At 36.7% G+C, this 18,415-nt stretch overlaps 1 protein-coding gene and 1 long non-coding RNA gene across 2 annotated transcripts; both read right to left on the bottom strand.

Annotated features, from left to right (window-relative positions):
* Positions 1-2,561: 2,561 nt before the first annotated feature.
* LOC307040005 (complement decay-accelerating factor) lies at positions 2,562-9,723 on the bottom strand. The gene is made up of 12 exons (XM_079682504.1): positions 9,504-9,723; positions 8,102-8,287; positions 7,831-7,930; positions 7,258-7,328; positions 6,804-6,986; positions 5,538-5,609; positions 5,361-5,441; positions 5,089-5,163; positions 4,219-4,257; positions 4,097-4,138; positions 3,956-4,007; positions 2,562-2,877 (listed from the first exon to the last, which is right to left on the bottom strand). Exons 1-12 carry the CDS (start codon positions 9,583-9,585, stop codon positions 2,847-2,849), a joined length of 1,014 nt encoding a protein of 337 aa, XP_079538630.1. The 5' UTR covers positions 9,586-9,723; the 3' UTR covers positions 2,562-2,846.
* A 2,807-nt stretch (positions 9,724-12,530) lies between these two features.
* Positions 12,531-13,948, bottom strand: LOC307040008. Its single transcript, XR_013808395.1, has 2 exons — positions 13,699-13,948; positions 12,531-12,923 (listed from the first exon to the last, which is right to left on the bottom strand). It is a non-coding gene; the product is annotated as an uncharacterized lncRNA (long non-coding RNA).
* Positions 13,949-18,415: the final 4,467 nt, after the last annotated feature.

An 18,415-nucleotide genomic window follows, 5' to 3' on the forward strand; every position in this document is an offset into this window, starting at 1 on the left:
CTAACTCTGACATCTCCATAACAGAAATGCATGTTTTTGTATGTACAGTATATGTATGTATTTGGACCTTATGTATTGTACTGTGTATAACAGATACAGTTTTTTTTAATTGTCCCTTTTATATAAAGATAAATAAAGGGTCTTCTTCTTATATGGCAATGATGGTCTGGTGGGCCACCACTTTGGTCTAGACTCTAGACTGATGTATATTCTTATAAACACATATTAATACATTTTGATTCATATCAATTCTGACTTTGTGGACCTCCTGAATTTAAGGCTGGCATCTTTGAGTTTATTTGAAAATGCCTCAACTATCATTGAAATACTATGAAATTAACTTTTTACGTAGCGCCATCATGGGATACATTTTTGTATTTGTCTCATATTTAAATTTTTGAACAAATACTGCAAAAACAAATTACTTTTAAATCAGAATTAGCGTAGTGCTTATCAGTAAATTATTAGCATGGTAACAGGCTAAACTAAGATCAGTTAGCATTTAGTGCAAACCACGACTGAAAAACAAAGCCTCAAAGCCAAAGCATTGCTGCAACAAGCCTGTCTGTTGTTTTCAACCTCAAGCCATTTCATTGCAAACAGTTCATAAAACAGCTGGGCGCTGTGGTTTGAAGCACATGTTTGTTAAACTGGAGTACATTTTTTTTTTTTTTGTGGGGAACTATTTCAGTTGTGGATGTGTCAAATTTTGGAGTATTTACCGAAGCAAGTAAAATACCTAGAATGTCCGTGGTTATATTGATGAAGAAACATGTAATCCAATGCAATACCGTGGTTAACTGGTGTTTTTTGAATAGTTTCAGGCAAAAATGGTTTCACAGAAAATACATAGAAATACTTGGTTCTGTTCACTGTTGGTTTTCGTCCCCCCATGGGATTTGTTGAAAATAGAAATTGTAGAATATCCACAGACTTATCTCTTAAATCAGAAGACCGATCCAGAGAACATACAAACAGTCAGTAACATCATAATCCTTTGTTTCCCCCTTTGTTTGGTGACTGGGTTTGGAGGATAGTTCAAGACTTCCACAAAGACCACCACTGTTGTCGGGGCTTCTCTGAGAAAAACTACAAACCCTTCCTGTCTGATAATACACTGTCTGTCCACTCAACGAAGATGAATAACTACCAAGAGGAGGCCATGTCCTGTTTATGATCCCGCTCTTCCTTTTTCCAGAGGATTTCACAAGCTAAAGCTCAATCATATACACTGAAGCACACTGTAAAACAGGGCTTAAATATTGTAGTTCTTTTGAAGTAGATACAAGAAAACCTCTCTTTTGATCCCAAAAAGGCCCACTTCAAAGCCCTGGCCCTTCAACAGACCAGGGTACAATGAGGCAGTGTAACCACATTTCATAATGGGGATTTTTCTCTGTACTACACCCCCCCCCTGCCAGGATAATAGCCTGGATTCTCCCCTAAGGCACAACAAAGGCTAATTTCTAAACATAATAGTACTATGGTGAAAGACGTGAGCAATGCTCTGCTTGGGAATGTTTTTTTAAATATCTTTTCCACTTTACTCCTTCTGGCTTTATATGAGTGATATAATGAACCTCCAAACACTCACACCTAAATACAGGAATATTATTCATATGGATTGGACAGTGTTACTTAATGTTAATAATTAGATACATTTTAAGTATTAAAATGTACTGTTTTATTATTATATATTACTGTTTTACTGTGTTGTTGAAGTTGTAACTCTATAGGTCTTCAATGTATTAGCAGGAGGGGATGGGTGGGAGGCTTAGTTGTGAAAATACAAAAATAAAAATAGAAGGAAGGTCATGTTCTCAACACTAAACTTCAATTTTTTTTATATTGTGCCTTGCAATCTATGCTTGTAATGCAAAAATTACTTCAAATTTGACATTTTATTTGTAAAATATTCCAAAAGATCTAAGTAACAGATTCAAGACATATATTTGCCATTTGCTAAGTGTAGCCTACAAGGGATTTTGAAAATATAAATCTCTCAGTCAGGTTTTTTTAATATAAAAAAAAGTTGTATCATCAATTGGTGCGTTACAATCCCAGCCTTGTCAAATATGAAAGGTTGACAAGCTCTTGAAGGCTTCTGCTCCTTTGGCACAATGAGCCCTTTCACACGCTCAAGGTCAGACATATTTTCATCACTTTCCTGAGAATTTCCCGTCACACTTAGTGACGGGGAAGTTAGTTAAACAGCATTCATTGATGGGAGTTACTCTGTAGGATTCTTCTCTCAAGAAAGAAGGTTTCTGATTATGTTTGCACATGAAGCTTACAAAAAGAGCCCCAGAACAATAGATAATGTCAAAGAGAAAGTCAGAGGGCGAAGAATGCAGCTGATTGTATCTTTAACAGTCGCCGTTTCAGTCTGCAATCTGAAGAAACCACATTGTAAGCCTCTTGAATCAACTTTTCATGAGTCTGTCCTAACAAAAAAGCACATAAATAACACATAAATGAATGAATTAAGATTTGCATACACTGCAAACACACAGACACAAAAAAGGAAAAATATATTCCCAAGACTTCATTAGACATGGAAGCAATGTTAAGGATTTTATTCCAGTCTATAACATAAATAACATACAAAATAGCAATTCTATAGTGGCATGAAGTATTTACAACTTTTAAAATAAAGCGGCAATACAAAAATCATTAAAAAAGTGCTTTTCAGTGGATTTTGCTTTACATTATGATGCTTTTACAGATTTGAGTATCTGCCATTTGAAGTGCAATAACAATAACGTGAGTTATCTTTTTTCCCCATCGCCTCTGAGAGGCACTACTACTGTTTTTTTGGCACGTCCCTCCTGGGTAACAAATGCTCTTTAGTAGATAGGCGCGGTTCCATTTGCAGAGCTGACAAAAAATAAGCAGAAAATTGTTTAGTTTGAGATAATTTCATGGTGGTGCAGAAAATGAAAAGAACACAACATTCAAGCTTGATTTTTCTTCATATGCCCCAATTTAAGAACAATATTTTTAACATTTAAATATGTTTTAAGAGATATTTTGGTTGGCAATTGCTCTTATAACAGTTAACACACAGGGAGACAGGACATGTACCTTTGTCAGGCTGGCAATCTAAAGATTTTGGAACTGTAATAACTCCGGCTTCAGGTCTTCTCTGGTGTCATATGAGCTATGGTGTCATAAGGAATTTATGTCAGAATTGTTGGATTATGTCGTTTTTATGTTAAGATTTTAGTAGTTCACCAAAGGGTGTTTTATTAGGTATTAACTTAGTATTCTGAAATGTTAGTGTTAGTCGTTGCAACTTTGAGAGAACAATGATTTATTTGTCAAATAAGCTTTAACCTTGGCTGTTAAGCATGCATGTGCTTGTATGAATTGGTCATGTTTAAGGAATGTTAATCTGGCTGTAATCAGGTATTCTCTTTATCTTGATTTGAATTGAATTCATAAAATGTTACAAATCTTTCAGTGCCTTCATCTCTGTATGTTTTTGTTTGTCAAATCAGGCTACATGCATTCCTAACAACTTTATCAGAGTCACAAACTGTTCTTTTTATTGAATTTGATTATTAAAGACATCGTGATTCATAAATCCGGCCTGAAGGGAATTTACTTCCTGATGCTGTGTCTACGTCACAGCCGGTTTTACTAAAGGATTTCCTGTTAACTTCCCTCATTCCTCAGCAGAGGTCAGGAAACACCGACCTCTAGATTTCCTCAAACAGTTAAAAAACTCAAAAACAGTGAAGAATCTGAACCTGAGTTACCTTCTCACAAGTTACTGCATATTACTTCACTGCATGCTGTAACTGTTTGCAGACATATTTGCTAACATTGACCTGTACATTATGTTCTGAGAGTACACAAAGTATATTTAAAGTTAAAAGGAGCAGACAGTGAAAAGAATAAAAAGCATAATCAAGTAGGAGTCATGCATTATGAGTAAATCAGTGGATCTCACCCTTTTCTTTTCAGAAGAAACTTGTGTAAAAAGAGCGCCATTATACACACAGCTGTAAAGAAAGAAAACATTAGAATATGCTTTGTATTTAACTGAAAAATGTAGGTAAATGTTCTCCCGAGGACAACCTATTTACATTACCTAATGAAACGCATATCACACTGATTATAACAGGCATGTGTCCTGAAAAACAAATGCAAAGTTAAATGCAAAGCATACATAAAGTTCAAACATCTTGATTGTAACGAGGCTCAACAACTCACCGACGTCCTGGTTAGTATCTACAGCCTCATCATGCTTATCTGGAAGTTTACAACAGTTTTATTAGTATGTAAACTATTTCAACTGGCATGAACAACAGCACTCACTCGGGCTGCATCAGTAACACTATACACACAAAAAGGTCTGTTGTGTTGCTGCCAGCTCATTCCTCTCAGTGTCTCCATGTTGGATTATTAAGGCAGAGAAAGACCAACACATTAATATAATAGCTGACACAGGGACTGAGGGAGGGATACATGTCTGAATATTAGATGACAGTTATCGTCAGTTAGTCAATTACATTTTGTAATATCCGCCTTGCAAACAATAATAATTAGAAGGCAAACTCAGAACCATGAATTAAATTGAGGAATAGCCTAATTGCTTTCTGCTGGAGATTTAATTGAGAAGATTAATACCACTATTGTTCGCTGTTGAATATGAGGCTATATCCAACAGATGGTTAGCTTAGTTTAACATAAAGACGGGAAACATGGGTAAACAGCTAGCATTACAATTCCCCCAAACATCAGAAATGCACTTATTAACATCTCATTAGTTTAATATGTGCAAAGTTTAAAAACACATTTTACAAGGGATTAACTGCTGGATTATATATATTATGTCCGGTGTGAGCAGTCTTCACTTGTTGCCAGGCAACTGCCCAAGACCCAATAAATAGCCTGTTCCATTACCCCCCAATTTGCGTTGTAGCGCGTTTGCCCTGTGGTCCACCATACCACCGTGATGATAAACAAATTAAAAAGACGCGCAAGGAGGCTACAAGGAGGGTTCCGGAAGCATCTGCTCCTGGGAGGCACAGTAAAAGCCCAAGCTACAACTTGACAGCTTTTCCAAAAATGGTTCAATACCTTGAAATGAAGACGACGTCATTGATGTTACACTGGTTGTAGCTCTACCTTCAGCTGTCACATTTTCTCTGCCACCTTTGAACAGAGCGATCACAGCAATTCTTAGTTCTTCTAAAGCTTGGACAGAATAAATGTGATTTGTGAAGCTGAGAAGCAATTTCTCAGATGCATGCAGCATGCACATAATCCAATCATGCTGCCAAGTGCTGTGCCTAAAAGGTTTTTAACTTAATTACATGCCCATCGGTTTGTTGGGAGACATATTTCTTTACCTCCCACTGAAGGTGAGACAGCGGCTGTTGTGCTGGTTCTGACAGTGTTATCTCTAAGAGTTGTGGGTGTGGCAGAGGAATCTGTAGAAGTGGAAAATAATAAGTCAAAATGTCTTAACAAATGATGAAATATTGTGAAACTGGATTTCTTGTATGGAGGCGATATTATTTCTATACCTTGTGCTGCAGGTTTAGGTGTTGGTGTTGGTGTTACCATTTCTGTTGTAGTTATAGCTTTGGCCGTCATTCCTATGAATACAAAACTGGTGAATTTCTCTTGGGTTTTAATAAAATAAAATAAATCAGCAGTTTGGTCGAGGAGCATTTTAGTTGACATGCAGAATGTGAAAAATCTTCCCCTGATCCTCCTACATCAAAAGGTTGCTCTTTAGTCAATACCTTGTTAAGTTGTTAAGGAGAGTATGAGTGTGACAGTTAGTATTAAAGCAACTGTGAGTGAGGACAGCCATGAATGGGGAATAGAGAGATGTTGTGAAGCTTGAGTCAAAAGAGCTGGGATCAGAGTGTCTGGAGAGGAGTTGAAGTGATGATGTGTGGACTTGAAAGTGTTCAATACAGAGTGTCGTCAGTGACACCATGGCAACACCTAAAGCATGTGCACTGCGTGTAATTGAATACAGTATATTACAGATAAACACTCTGTTCATGTTCATTAAAGATTGGAATGTTTTGACCACGCCTGCGGTAGAACAAGATTTACCACTGATCACAGATACAAGACAACATGTCAAAGCATGCCAGTGGTTTTTCTGAGGAATATTGCATTGCAGGCAGAATTTCATTAAGGGGATGTACTACTCGTGAACTGGGTACATATTTCAACTCATAGATATGAAATATGAAACTTTACATTATTATTTTTTACCTTAGTGTATCCCCTTAAAAGGGCCATATTTTTGCTTTTTGGGGTTCCACCTTTCCTGTAGTGTGTTATATAGGTTTAAGTACATGTAAATGTCTGCAAAGGCTTAAATCCCAAAGCTGCCTCTAGAGGGAGTTTCTCTCACACACACCCTGCCTTAAACGCCTCCATTGGACTCCTTTGTGACATCACTATGTAACACTTGCGCTTGTAATGGCTATAGTGCTCCAAATAGGAAACCTGAGATGAAATGACCGTAATAGGGCCCCTTTAAAAATAATTGTACTATTCTGTTGTACGAAAATGAATAAAACGTTGTCATTGTACATATGTCCATTACACTCTTTCATGCAAGACTTTGAGTACGAAAGCATCAATGCTTTAACAGCAGAAATGTCTAAATTCATTCATTACGCCATATAAAGACTGGAAATCTATCTACAATAATTGTATGGTTTGAAAATGGGGGGACCTAATGTAAATAGATGTGTTTAAACAATGGGTTAATACATGCAAAACCACCTGTGTGGTCCACATCCACATGAATGGATTGTCCTTACCTTCACAAGTCGGCGGTGGAGAATCGTATACACCAGTTTCGCTGCACTTAGTGTTATTTTTCCCAATCAGGGTGTATCCGTCTTCACACACGTACTGTATGATTTCTCCATACATTGGTTCATCTTTAGAATCCCATGGGCTTTTGCCATTGGTCAATTTAACAGGTATTTCACATGTTACAACTGAGGAACAAGACAAACAAATGTTTTTCACACATTCTTCTTATAAAAATCAAGAGAAAATTCAAATAATGCATATTGTTGTGTATAAACTGTTGTATAGGCTGACAAACAATGAGAATTGAGAAAAAGAACAAAGAAGTCAGTAAACAGAGGGAGAAAAACTTCATAAAAAAACAACCCACTGCTGTCTTTTGTTTTTTTGTTGCGGGACCAAACAATAATTTATGTTTCTGGTTGCAGCTTCATAAAATACAAAAACAGAGAGACTTACTTTCGCACTTGGCCTTTCCAAACCAACCGAAAGAATAGCACTGTTTGAAGCTAGATCCACTGACTTGGAAGCTGTTGAAAGATTAAGGAAAATAAAGCAGGGGAGGTTTATTTAAGGAGGATTTGATAATGTAGAGTTATCATTTTGTATTGCAACAGAAGGGCAATTTCAACTTTGATAGCAAATTCTTACAGAGTTCAGTCAAGAACTAAAAATTAACCAATATCTCAACGTACGCAAATGGAGAGCCACATTTCTAATCAGCAAAACCACAACGTAGCACTTCTGGCAACAGCTTTATTTGTCTTTCAAGACTTTCTGGTTATCTTTAGAAACTGTTTCCATTAGCGAATCCACCTTGACTTCAGTCATCTAAGGCTAATTGTCAGCAGCACTTTCTGTACGGCAACTGTACAGCAAAAACACATACTTCGTGGGGAAATGATCATCTACTGATGGCATCCTTTGTGTTGTCACTGTGTTGCCGACACATGTTTCTCTACCTTTAAATTAATGTATAACTCAGCTAGATAGCAATTACATGGGAAAAATACCTTTCACATTAAAACTCACCCTTTGTCACAAATGACTTTTATTACAGCACCAAACAGGGTACCGGCGCTGGTATTAAAGCTCATATTCGGTTGAATAGTAGGGAGACCACAGTCCTTCTCTGTAATATAAAACAAGATTTTACACCTGTATAAATAAAGGCTAAATAAAAAAATAAAAACCATTAACACTGAACTTTAAGGTCAGGGTATTCACTTCAAAAGGACTAACTAAAGGTCAATATAGATAAGATAAGAGTCTCTGTAATTGAATTAAAGAGGACAAGACTTACTCTTGCAGGTGAGATCTGGTTCAGTCCAATTATCATCAATGCAGGTTATAAGCCCAGAGCCACTGTCTTTCACAAATCCATTCGCACATTCCATATTGACAACAACACCCTTTGGAAAAGTATTCATTAGAAGTGCGTTGTCGGTTAGGACAACATCTCCCCTTGTCTGAGGTTTGGGGCAGTCGGCTAGGGGGAAAAAAGAGACAAATTAAACATGAACAGCGACTTATTTTTGTTTTAAAATCTGGCATGATAATGATCCAGTTCCAGACAATACATTTATTTACAATAAAAATGTAAATAAATAAAGCTAATATCAGACTTGTCATATAGTCATTTATATTAATGGTAAAATGCGGGTGAGAAAATCCCCTATGTGTAAGTTATAAATGATGGTAAATATTATTTTAATTGCTCACTTTTTATTAGGTCAAAAAGTCAGCAGTTTAAAGTTAGTTAATCATTAACTAAGAGTCCTTTAGTCTGTCAATACTTAAGCTGTTAATTCATGGATTTTTCGTCCAAGAGTATTTCCAAAACCGTGCAATTTCACAGTGCTTTTCTAAATTATTTATGATTGATGTATAAACATTATAAAAAAAGAAAAATATACAATAATTAAATAGCTATTTAAGCCTATGTGAAGGATGTCGTTATAAACGGGTTACTGATACATTTTCGTTTAAGCATCTTCATACTTAATGGAGTTATGTTATCTTTAACTAAACCACAGAACACATCTAAGATATTCAGGGGAGTGCTCCTAACGGTAGAAGATTTATTTTGTATGATCATTGCCTTTTTCCCATTTTCTATTTAGAAGCACATTGCCTGCTGTATAAAATGCAAATGCACAATATATAACTGACAGAAAACTTTACAGAGAAAAGAAAGTAGTAGAGAAATAATTGCTGAAGTTACAGTTGTACTCACTGAGTGGCCACTTTAGGTGAACATAGTCTCCATATTATTTATATTTAGGAAGATCATTACATTCAGTTTTTTTCCAGAAGTTTCTAAATGATGTCCTTCCCATTCCATAACAACACATGTTGACTCAAATACTAAATCATATATTAAAATGAATTAAAACAGTTAAATGGCAGTGTTGACATCCATGGAGAAAATACAAGTTTTAATATGTGTTATTATCTACTGTTAGTTTTTTTTGTACGAATATCAGACATATTTAATGTTACTGGGTAGCAGTACAGTATTTATACATATTTAAAAAAAAGTTGGAATCTATGATTATTATTGGCATAATAAAAGAAAATTAGAGAAAGCAATTATCTGTTTTATGTAGAGTTGACCAAAGATCTAGCCTGGCGTATCTTGCTAGAACAAGTGAATAATAAATATGATCTCATTAACCAGACTGCAAAGTTGATGTAAAACTAACCTGTTGCCTTCGCGAAGAAGAGGTGGAGTAACAGCAAAACTTTGACTGTTCTCCGTCCACAGGTGTCAAGGAGAACCTCCATGCCGGGCTGCAGAAGCTGACTGAAGATCTGATCCAGGTTCTGTCTCTTGTTGATCCAAAAACCCCTGAGAGGCGATGCAGAGCAGCGAGTCGCTCCGCTGCCAGTTAACTGTGGTCCTCCCCTGAACGCACCACTGGATTACTTTCTATTTGTGGCCAAGTTAGCAGAATTATAGGAAGTTAGAAAAGAATGGCCTTCACAATAAAAGCACAAAGAAACATTAGGTAAATACATAATAATAAACACATTGATAATTTAAATCAGCCTACTCTTGAATTACAGATATTTGATACACATCATTAACCAATCATAACATTGATGTGTCTATTGTGACAACATTCATAGCATTATAAGTAGCTTTGTGTATATTTCCACTTAAATATTTAGTGACTAGTTTTTATTTTAGTTTTATATATGTTTTCATATTCTTATCTACATCTTTGAGTGCTCTCTTTGTTGTTTGTATAGCGATTCATCTATCTATACAGCGTTAACAAGTGTCTTATTTTGAAAGGCAAAAAGGAAGTTTCGCTTTTAAAATAGCAGCTTGTATTCCAGAGGCAGGATAGACAACATTCACAGACAGGTTTCAGGCAGAGGTTTCGGAAAGACATGTCAACAATTTCAATGATATAATCTGAACTACTTTGCTGAGTTTCTTTGGTAATGTGTGTGTAACTACGCCGTAAATTACACAACACACATTTCCAGTATGACCACCGGTGAGAGAAGCCCAGTAGTCCAACCTCATGTAAAAATTGGAAACGTCTCCCAATGTTTTGCAAAACCAAACAGTTGAACATTTTGGGTGTGTCCTGGAAAAAAGAGGGTAATCCCTCTTCGGGTTCTTTAACAGGGGAAACCCACTAGCCTGTTATATTTTACCCTACTTTTTGATGAGACTTACACTTCTGTAAAGAAAACCAGAGGTGGGAGAAGTCTACTCAGAAGTCCTGCATTCAAAAATATTACTCAAGTAAAAGTACAAAATTATTAGCATCAAAATATACTTAAATATCCAAAAGTAAGAGTACTCATTATGCAGATTGACCCACTTCAGAATAATTGTATATGATATGTTCTGATTATAATTATTGATGCATAAAAGTGTTATCAAAGCTGGTAAAGGAGAAATTAGTTTTAATTACTTTGTATATTGCAGGGTAGCTTGTGAATTTACTCCAGGTGTAACTAAAGTCTGATTTAAGGGTTGATTATATTTCACATAATTAATCAAAATCTGCAAAGTAACTAAATAAATGCAGTAGAGCAAAATTACACGATTTACCTCTGTTTGTTTGGAGTAGAAGTACAATGTAGCATAACATGGAAATACTCAAGTAAAGTACAAGTATCTCAAAAGTGTACTTAATTACAGTACTTATATGTACTTAGTTACTTCCCATTTCTGAAGACAACCATTACAAGAACATGATGACAAATATCATAATAAAATACATCTGAATATATATGGCCTTGGCAAATAATAATAACAATAACAGTGTTTTAAATTGTATTGGCAATAATAATAATCAAACAAATACAATAACAATGAATGTGAAGATTGTGGTTGTTTTCTACAGTAGTTCATACAGTAGATGCAGAGTCTGAGTCACTTTTCTAGCTTTCAGTGTTTGTCATGGTTACATTCAACAATTTCCCCTCAACAAGGGGGCTGTGCCTCATTGCCTCATTGCCTCATTGCCTCATTGCCTCACACACACTCACACTCTGGGTTGAATTCCAAGGAGTTCACTCCACCACCCATTTCCAACCACATACGTTTGTTGATAGGGGCCCTCTTCTTACTCCACCCAGCGTTGCCTAAGAAACACAGACATTACAAAGAAACCTGGCAGCAAAGGGCTAATGAAGTTAAGCAGCCTGCATCTGTTCTCTTCAGTGAGCCAGAGACGAAACACCAGGATATTTTTGATTATGAGATTACATCACTGAAAAACAGGATAATAAAGAAGCTTGGGGTCTCTGGTTGGTTGGGATGAGTATTGCCAGCACAATGCTGCAAAACAAAAACAATATGGCCTTTTCCAACTGTGTGGGGCACCTCACTTCCTTTTAAGGTGCTCAAAAAAGAATATAGCATTAGTAGATAACGGATGCTAGTCTAGTTTACGGAGGGCTTTGTATTTACGTCACCTGATACGCGCTGTTCGGTCGCGCTGCTTCAGCAGCCTTCTAGCAAATTAGCTTACAAGCTAACTCAGCTGAAAAGGATCCAGAAACTTTACTTTTACACATTCTTTGAGATCACCGTCAGCGATGAATTAAAGAGGACCATGGCCAGGTAAATAAGATGAAGCTGTTCTTTTAGCCCCCAGTAATGTAAGTTAATAAGTAAATTATATATAGTTGATGTAATTTAATCATATTATTTCATATTTAAAATAAGTCTTAATTTTTCTGTTCTAATAAAATAATGTTTTTTTAAATGAACAAAATCATGTTGTATAGATTGATTGTTAACAATAATAGTGTTCTAATCTTAATAGCTGTGATTATAATATTCTCCTTCTTCCCCTAAACCTGCCCAGATGATGTCCCACTGACCCCAAGTCAGCACCTCCAGGTCCAGCAGCACCGTGCCCCCCCCCCCCCCACTCTGCTGAAATACACAATTAAACATTTTTTATGACCTATTTTTTTTATGAATACAAGTTTAATGACCTAGAGATACCCTATTATTCCACTGCTTATGTACACATGTTGTAAATAATGGTTAAAACCTCAGTAAATGAAATAAACAATGTGTTTAACAATTACAATGTAATATTGTATTTTGATCTTATCACAAAGTAGAGGTAAGAATATATCCATCCTCTCTCTGCAGCTTAATGTCTTCTATTATTATAACTTTCATCATTGAGACAGAGGAAATCAATCATGTTATTTAACATCACCAGCAGTAACACAAATATCAGAAAAAGTGTTTTTATGAAGTTGTTTATTTGTATTATATATGCAGCAAGTATGTAGAAGCAGCTGTTTGGGGAATCAGACAGACTCAAGCTATAATCGTTAAATATCTATTAAAAGAAAGGACACGTACAAAATCAAATTCTGAAATTAAGACACAAGTCTGTAGGACGGCAGTAAGCAGAGGTCTGGGTGGAGGATGTCCCTGATCGCCGTTTTGCTTTCTTCAGCACCACTGGGTGTCCAGGTGGATGGCAGCTCTGTCCTGATGATCCGCTGGGGTTAGGGGTCCTTCTCCAGCTCCTCGGGGGGTCCAGGTGGATGGCAGCTCTGTCCTGATGATCTGCTGTGCACTTTTCAGATTAGGGGTCCTTCTCCAGCAGATCCATTCCTCCAGAATTGTCCTAATTAAAGAGAAAAACAAGAGAAAAAGAAAAAGTGAATTAATCATATTAAATACAGGGTTGCAAAAGTACTATTGCAAAATGTAACTCAGCCTTTCAGACAAACAATCCGTAAAGGATCATTTAAAAATGTACTGTTCTGGTTTTTAAAAAACTAAAGAGATGAAATGACAGTCACACCTGCATCCCTTTGACAGCACAAACTAACACCAAGCTAAAGGATGCTGTTTATTTATGATTGTCTTATTATTATGGGATTAGGATAAATTAAATACAATTTAACCTAAATAAAAGATGATCAAATCTGGTGGAAATATTTTAAATATGCTTTTCTTTTAGCCCTACCTCAAAGCAGCATGAGCTGAATAAAAAGGTTGTAATGTTGTCCCAAAGTTTAATAAACAGTAAAAAATTGGAACATGTCAGAAAAATAAATAAAGATAACAGCAGCTACACGTCAGGGTAGCATTTTATAAATCCCACCGTACTGTAGGCTATACCGGTCTAAATGTTTTCACTTTTGCCTATTTATGTAATATAAAGTATAACTTATCTAAAAAAGGGCCAAGATCTCTGTATGACTTTAGTAAACTTCTGAATTGAATTAAAAATAAGTGTAAACAACAGTGCAGTACGTCCAGCTAGCTAGTTAGCGTAACATATTTATCCGTATTATTTAACGAAAATGTACGTTTTAATGCCCCTTGGGTTTGACGTGTGTGACGTCAGTTAATTTAAAGTAAGTTAAAACCATAGGTTAAAACCCAATACTCACATTTATTAGTGATTCCTCCGCTTTCAGCTGCTTTTAAATCCACTCTGCTGGGGAGACCGGAAGCCATTTCATTTGAAAAAAACTCCCTCTTGCCTGCGCGTATTGCACCCTGGGATATGGTAGGCCGCGGAGTGTACATCAGATCATGGATGCATCAGATGTATCCTTCAAATTGGGGAAAAGTAGGCTGCATTCGTGGGCCTCATTCGGAGGAGTCTCGTCTTTTAAAAAAAAATTGGGACAGCCTTCTTTTGGCGGAAGTGACGTGTGCGGTCTACGAATGCACCCGGGTCCTTTTTTTTTATGTGGTGCCTTTGGTGTCCCCAGTACAAAATATGTTGTATTTTGTCTAAATTTGGACAAATACTAATTAAATGCTGGTTTTAATGTGTGTTCAATTGTTAATTTATTATGACTACAATGATATGCACATCTAAGTTGTTTTTTTTCATTTTAAAAGCTTTGGTTAAAGGGATATCGAGGAGTTTTTCCATGTCCCCACTGCTGGTCATTCAACTTAGATCTAAAATATAACTATTAAAAACAAATTAATTTATAAATATGTTATTATTATTTTATTTTATTTAACTTATACTATATCTAATCAAATAATGTTTTTATTCAAATTGTAAACAAAAAAATAAGGTTTAATGTTCGTCCCCGCGGGTCGCTGTCCACCCTGTTGAGCTGTGTATCTGTCCCTTAAGAAAAATACATTATTTCTCAGTGACATCACACCTATGAAATTAAATGACACCAGAGGCGGGAAATTCAACTGAGGTAAGCTGTGTGGGTTTCTACTGCTCTTACAACTGATTTTGATGTTTCTGTCAATTTAGTTTGATGTGTTTGAACATAACATGTCCAACCTGTTAGGCCTAAGTATGAAGGATATTAATCGAATTTTATTATTTTAAAAAGTTTCTTTAAAAAGTGATTGATTCCTCATAAAATATCCAAGGTCATGCTAGCAAATATGCTAACACAGATAGGGTAAGGCTAACTTTTGCTCAAAATGTCCACCCTGTTAGTGTCCACCCTGTTAGGCTTATTCAACTAACAGGGTGGACAACATCCTAACAGGGTGGAAATGTAAGTATTGTTTACTTATTACAACATTTGTTAATATTATATTAATATTATATTATTTATTGTTATATTATTATATTACTATTATAACCTTATAATAATGTTTTTATAATATAATAAATTATCACCACCATTAGATCTATAGGCACAACACAAACTGCTGCAAAAAATCCTAGGGAAACACGGATGGGTATATTATCTAGTATATTATGTACACAAGAATTATAGGTATAGTACTTAAAGTAATGGCATGCATTTGTATAGGAATGGCCCCCCCGATAAGTGCAGCTGAATCACAGCGGTACTACAGAGCACACCGTGATGCTGACCCAGAGAGAAGACAGCAATACCTTGAAAAAGAGAGAGAGAAAGGGAGGAGGGACAGAGAGAAAGGCATGAAGATGGGTATTAATGAGGTCTGTGAGAGGGAGAAAAGGGCAAAAAGAAGGAAGTAAGAATGAATTATGAAAAAGCAAAGGCAGAGACAGATACACAAAGTTGCAGCTCCAGCTCCAAATAGTGGGTTCATCAAACCAAAACGATTTGATATATTCAAACAATTTTAATAATTTAATATAAAAGATTGTTTTAACAATAGAATTAATACTGTGTAATATTTTAACCAAAAATTACACTTTAAAATGATAGGGCCTGGAGAAAAGGTCCTGAAGGCCCTGATGGACTTCCACTGGTGTCCACTCTGTTAGACGTATGTCCACCCTGTTAGACGTCTGTCCACCCTGTTATGTTGGTATTTTTCTAGCATAGTTTAATGAAAATATCAAATATTAAGTGTATATTTGTACTTTTATAAAGAAATGAGAGAGGTTGATTATATATTCTAGAAACTTTTAGTAATTCTTATTGTATTTAAGTTTTCTCATGAAAAACAGTGGAAAAATATGCCACGTTGTCATGATCTACACTTGTTTTTCTCAATGTATACTACTTAAAACTAATTGGGTATGAAATACATATCTAATTAGAGTTAGGGACATACAACCCTTGTTAAAAAGTCATTTTAATTGTAAGAATGCACTGAAAACTCATTTAAGCAGTTATGTGTATGTCCTTAACAGGGTGGACATATCCCGGGTAGCACGTGTTGTTAATATATCTATATATATAAAAGATTTAGGTGCCTGAGCTTGACCAAAATGTTTTTTAGCAAATTAGATATGTCCTTTATAGAATAGAACATTAAAAGTAGGTAAATTAACTATTTATTTCACCCAACTTATGAAGTCCAAATGGCACCCTATAAAAAAAATGACCCACCCTTCGAAGGATGAAACCCCTGAATTGAGACACAGCCACAAGTTGCGTTCGGATAGTTTAAAAATCAGCTCCTAAATTCTAATCCTATCTCCTATTCCTTGACCTCTGAGTGAAATGTCACGGGGTTAAGGGATAGTGGATAGGAGAATTCAAAAACATTTAGGAGAAGAGACTGCGGTACTTTAGAGAATCCGAATGCACTTTCACTATCCGACGTGTTTATGATGCGCCAGCGGACGTCATTTTGTGCGTCTGCTGCTATGGGGAAACTATGGAAACTACAGTTTTCTATACAGCGGACTACAACATGGATGCATAATAAGAACGACGGACTCATCTAGAGACTGCACCGTGCTCTGATGCTGCTGCTTTATGCTTTATGAACAACAGAGAAACATATTCTTCATGACCAAAGTTGGAATTGAAATAAAAAAGTGAAACTTATGCTCGTCACCCTCTCCCTCCGGTCCACATTAATACAAATGATCCCAATACGTATGATTGTATGAACTATGAAAAGATCTTAAAATCAATACACATGCATTTATTATAAACGTTAGTCTTTAACACCTATATCACCATTCAAACATCTTTTAAAAGTTGAACAAACCCCACACAGCTCAGTGAAATGTTGTTTTATTTGATCATTTCAGTAAAAACTAACGTTCATATTTCTCTTTTTGATTATAATACTGATGAACGTTTAAAAAAAAAAGCACTTTGGCAACTTACCACATACGTTTTAAAATGCTTAATAAGCACTGTAACTTTCATGATATAATTTCTCCGTCATAATCGTTTGTGTCTGTGAACGGCCGACTGTTGTGTGACGTCAAATGCTGCGGCTGCAAGGCATTGTGGGGCAGCATTTTCTCCTCTCCTTTCGTCAAGGGAGGTCCAGTGGTTCCTAAGCTAAAGGAGGTTATAAAAGAAGTTTGAAACCTCCTTTCCTATCATTCTAGAGAATTTGAACGGCACTTATCATGGCTGCCACTGACGGACTTCCGGGTCATTTCACTCGGTTAGGAAGGTTCCTAAGCTAAATGGACTATTCGACTGCAGCCACAGCCCGCGACTCCTCGGTCCTCCGGTAGTGACCCGGAAATGAATTTCAGCGCGCCATGTTGAAGGACATCTCATTTCTCTAAATGCACTTCGAGGACCGAGGATCAAGCTTCGAGCAGGCTCTCTGGAGGAGCTATAACCGAGGATACACTGATGGGTCTTCCACGGTCCTCCACGCATGCCTCCACGGCTCCTTCGTAGATGCATTTCCGGGAACAGAGATGTTTCAAAGAGTCGTGACGCACGGCCGGACTTATCTCAGCCAATGACAGCTCTGCATGCATCCCCTGGATATTATTTTATTAACTGCTTTCATCGCGACACGATGTTTGCAGTGAGAACAGCTGTGAGGTCAGTGCAGAAAGCAGAGCAGTGTGTAAAATATATATCACTCAGTATAACAGGCGTACTCTCTTTATTTGCTGTAGTTTAGTAGATATCTACAAACAAAGATTTGATATTTTTCTAAAACCATTTAGTGCTTCACGTAATAAAATACACAACGTCTGTAGCCTGATTATATGCTTTAGGAGCTGTAGGTGCGTGTGGTACAGTGTGTGCGTAGATGCGGCGGACAGACAGGTCTCAGTTTGTTTGGTGTCCTTTGCTTACTTTTAATACTTGTAAATAAAACTTTTGGCCCGTAATTTATTTTCCTCATTGTAGCGACCAGAGAGGGGGGGGGGGGGTATATCCAGTCTCTGATAGTGTTACGTTATTATGAGAGTGTTCTGTTTGATTCTGAAATTGTATATATTTATGTGTGTGTGTGTGTGTGTGTGTGTGTGTGTGTGTGTGTGTGTGTGTGTGTGTGTGTGTGTGTGTGTGTGTGTGTGTGTGTGTGTGTGTGTGTGTGTGTGTGTGTGTGTGTGTGTGTGTGTGTGTGTGTGTGTGTGTGTGTCCGCATTTGTAGCCTGTTATTGTCTCATTATACCGCACTGTGAATGAATTAAAAGTAAATATATAAGTTTTCATGAACACATCTGTCCATCAGACAGAGGGCTGCTGGGCCTCCTGTCATCATTAATGGACGTCTCTTTAAAATGACCGCTCAGAGGAGAGGAGTTCTCATTTCTCTAACCGCCTGCTGCTTCCCCTCTCCTCGGTTCCCCTCCTCTGCTCCTCCGCTTGCATCTCCTGTGGGCGGGACTAAGTCTCGAGGATAGGAGTCGAGGAGGGGATGAAATGAGAAAGGGCCATGGTGTAGCTGCTAGCAAAACAACCTTTGTCTATGCAACCAGAATTGTGTACAAGGCTACTATGCACATATGAATGTGTGCCTATT

This window comes from Notothenia rossii (assembly GCF_949606895.1).
Source record: "Notothenia rossii genome assembly, chromosome: 5".
Taxonomy (NCBI): Eukaryota; Metazoa; Chordata; class Actinopteri; order Perciformes; family Nototheniidae; genus Notothenia; species Notothenia rossii.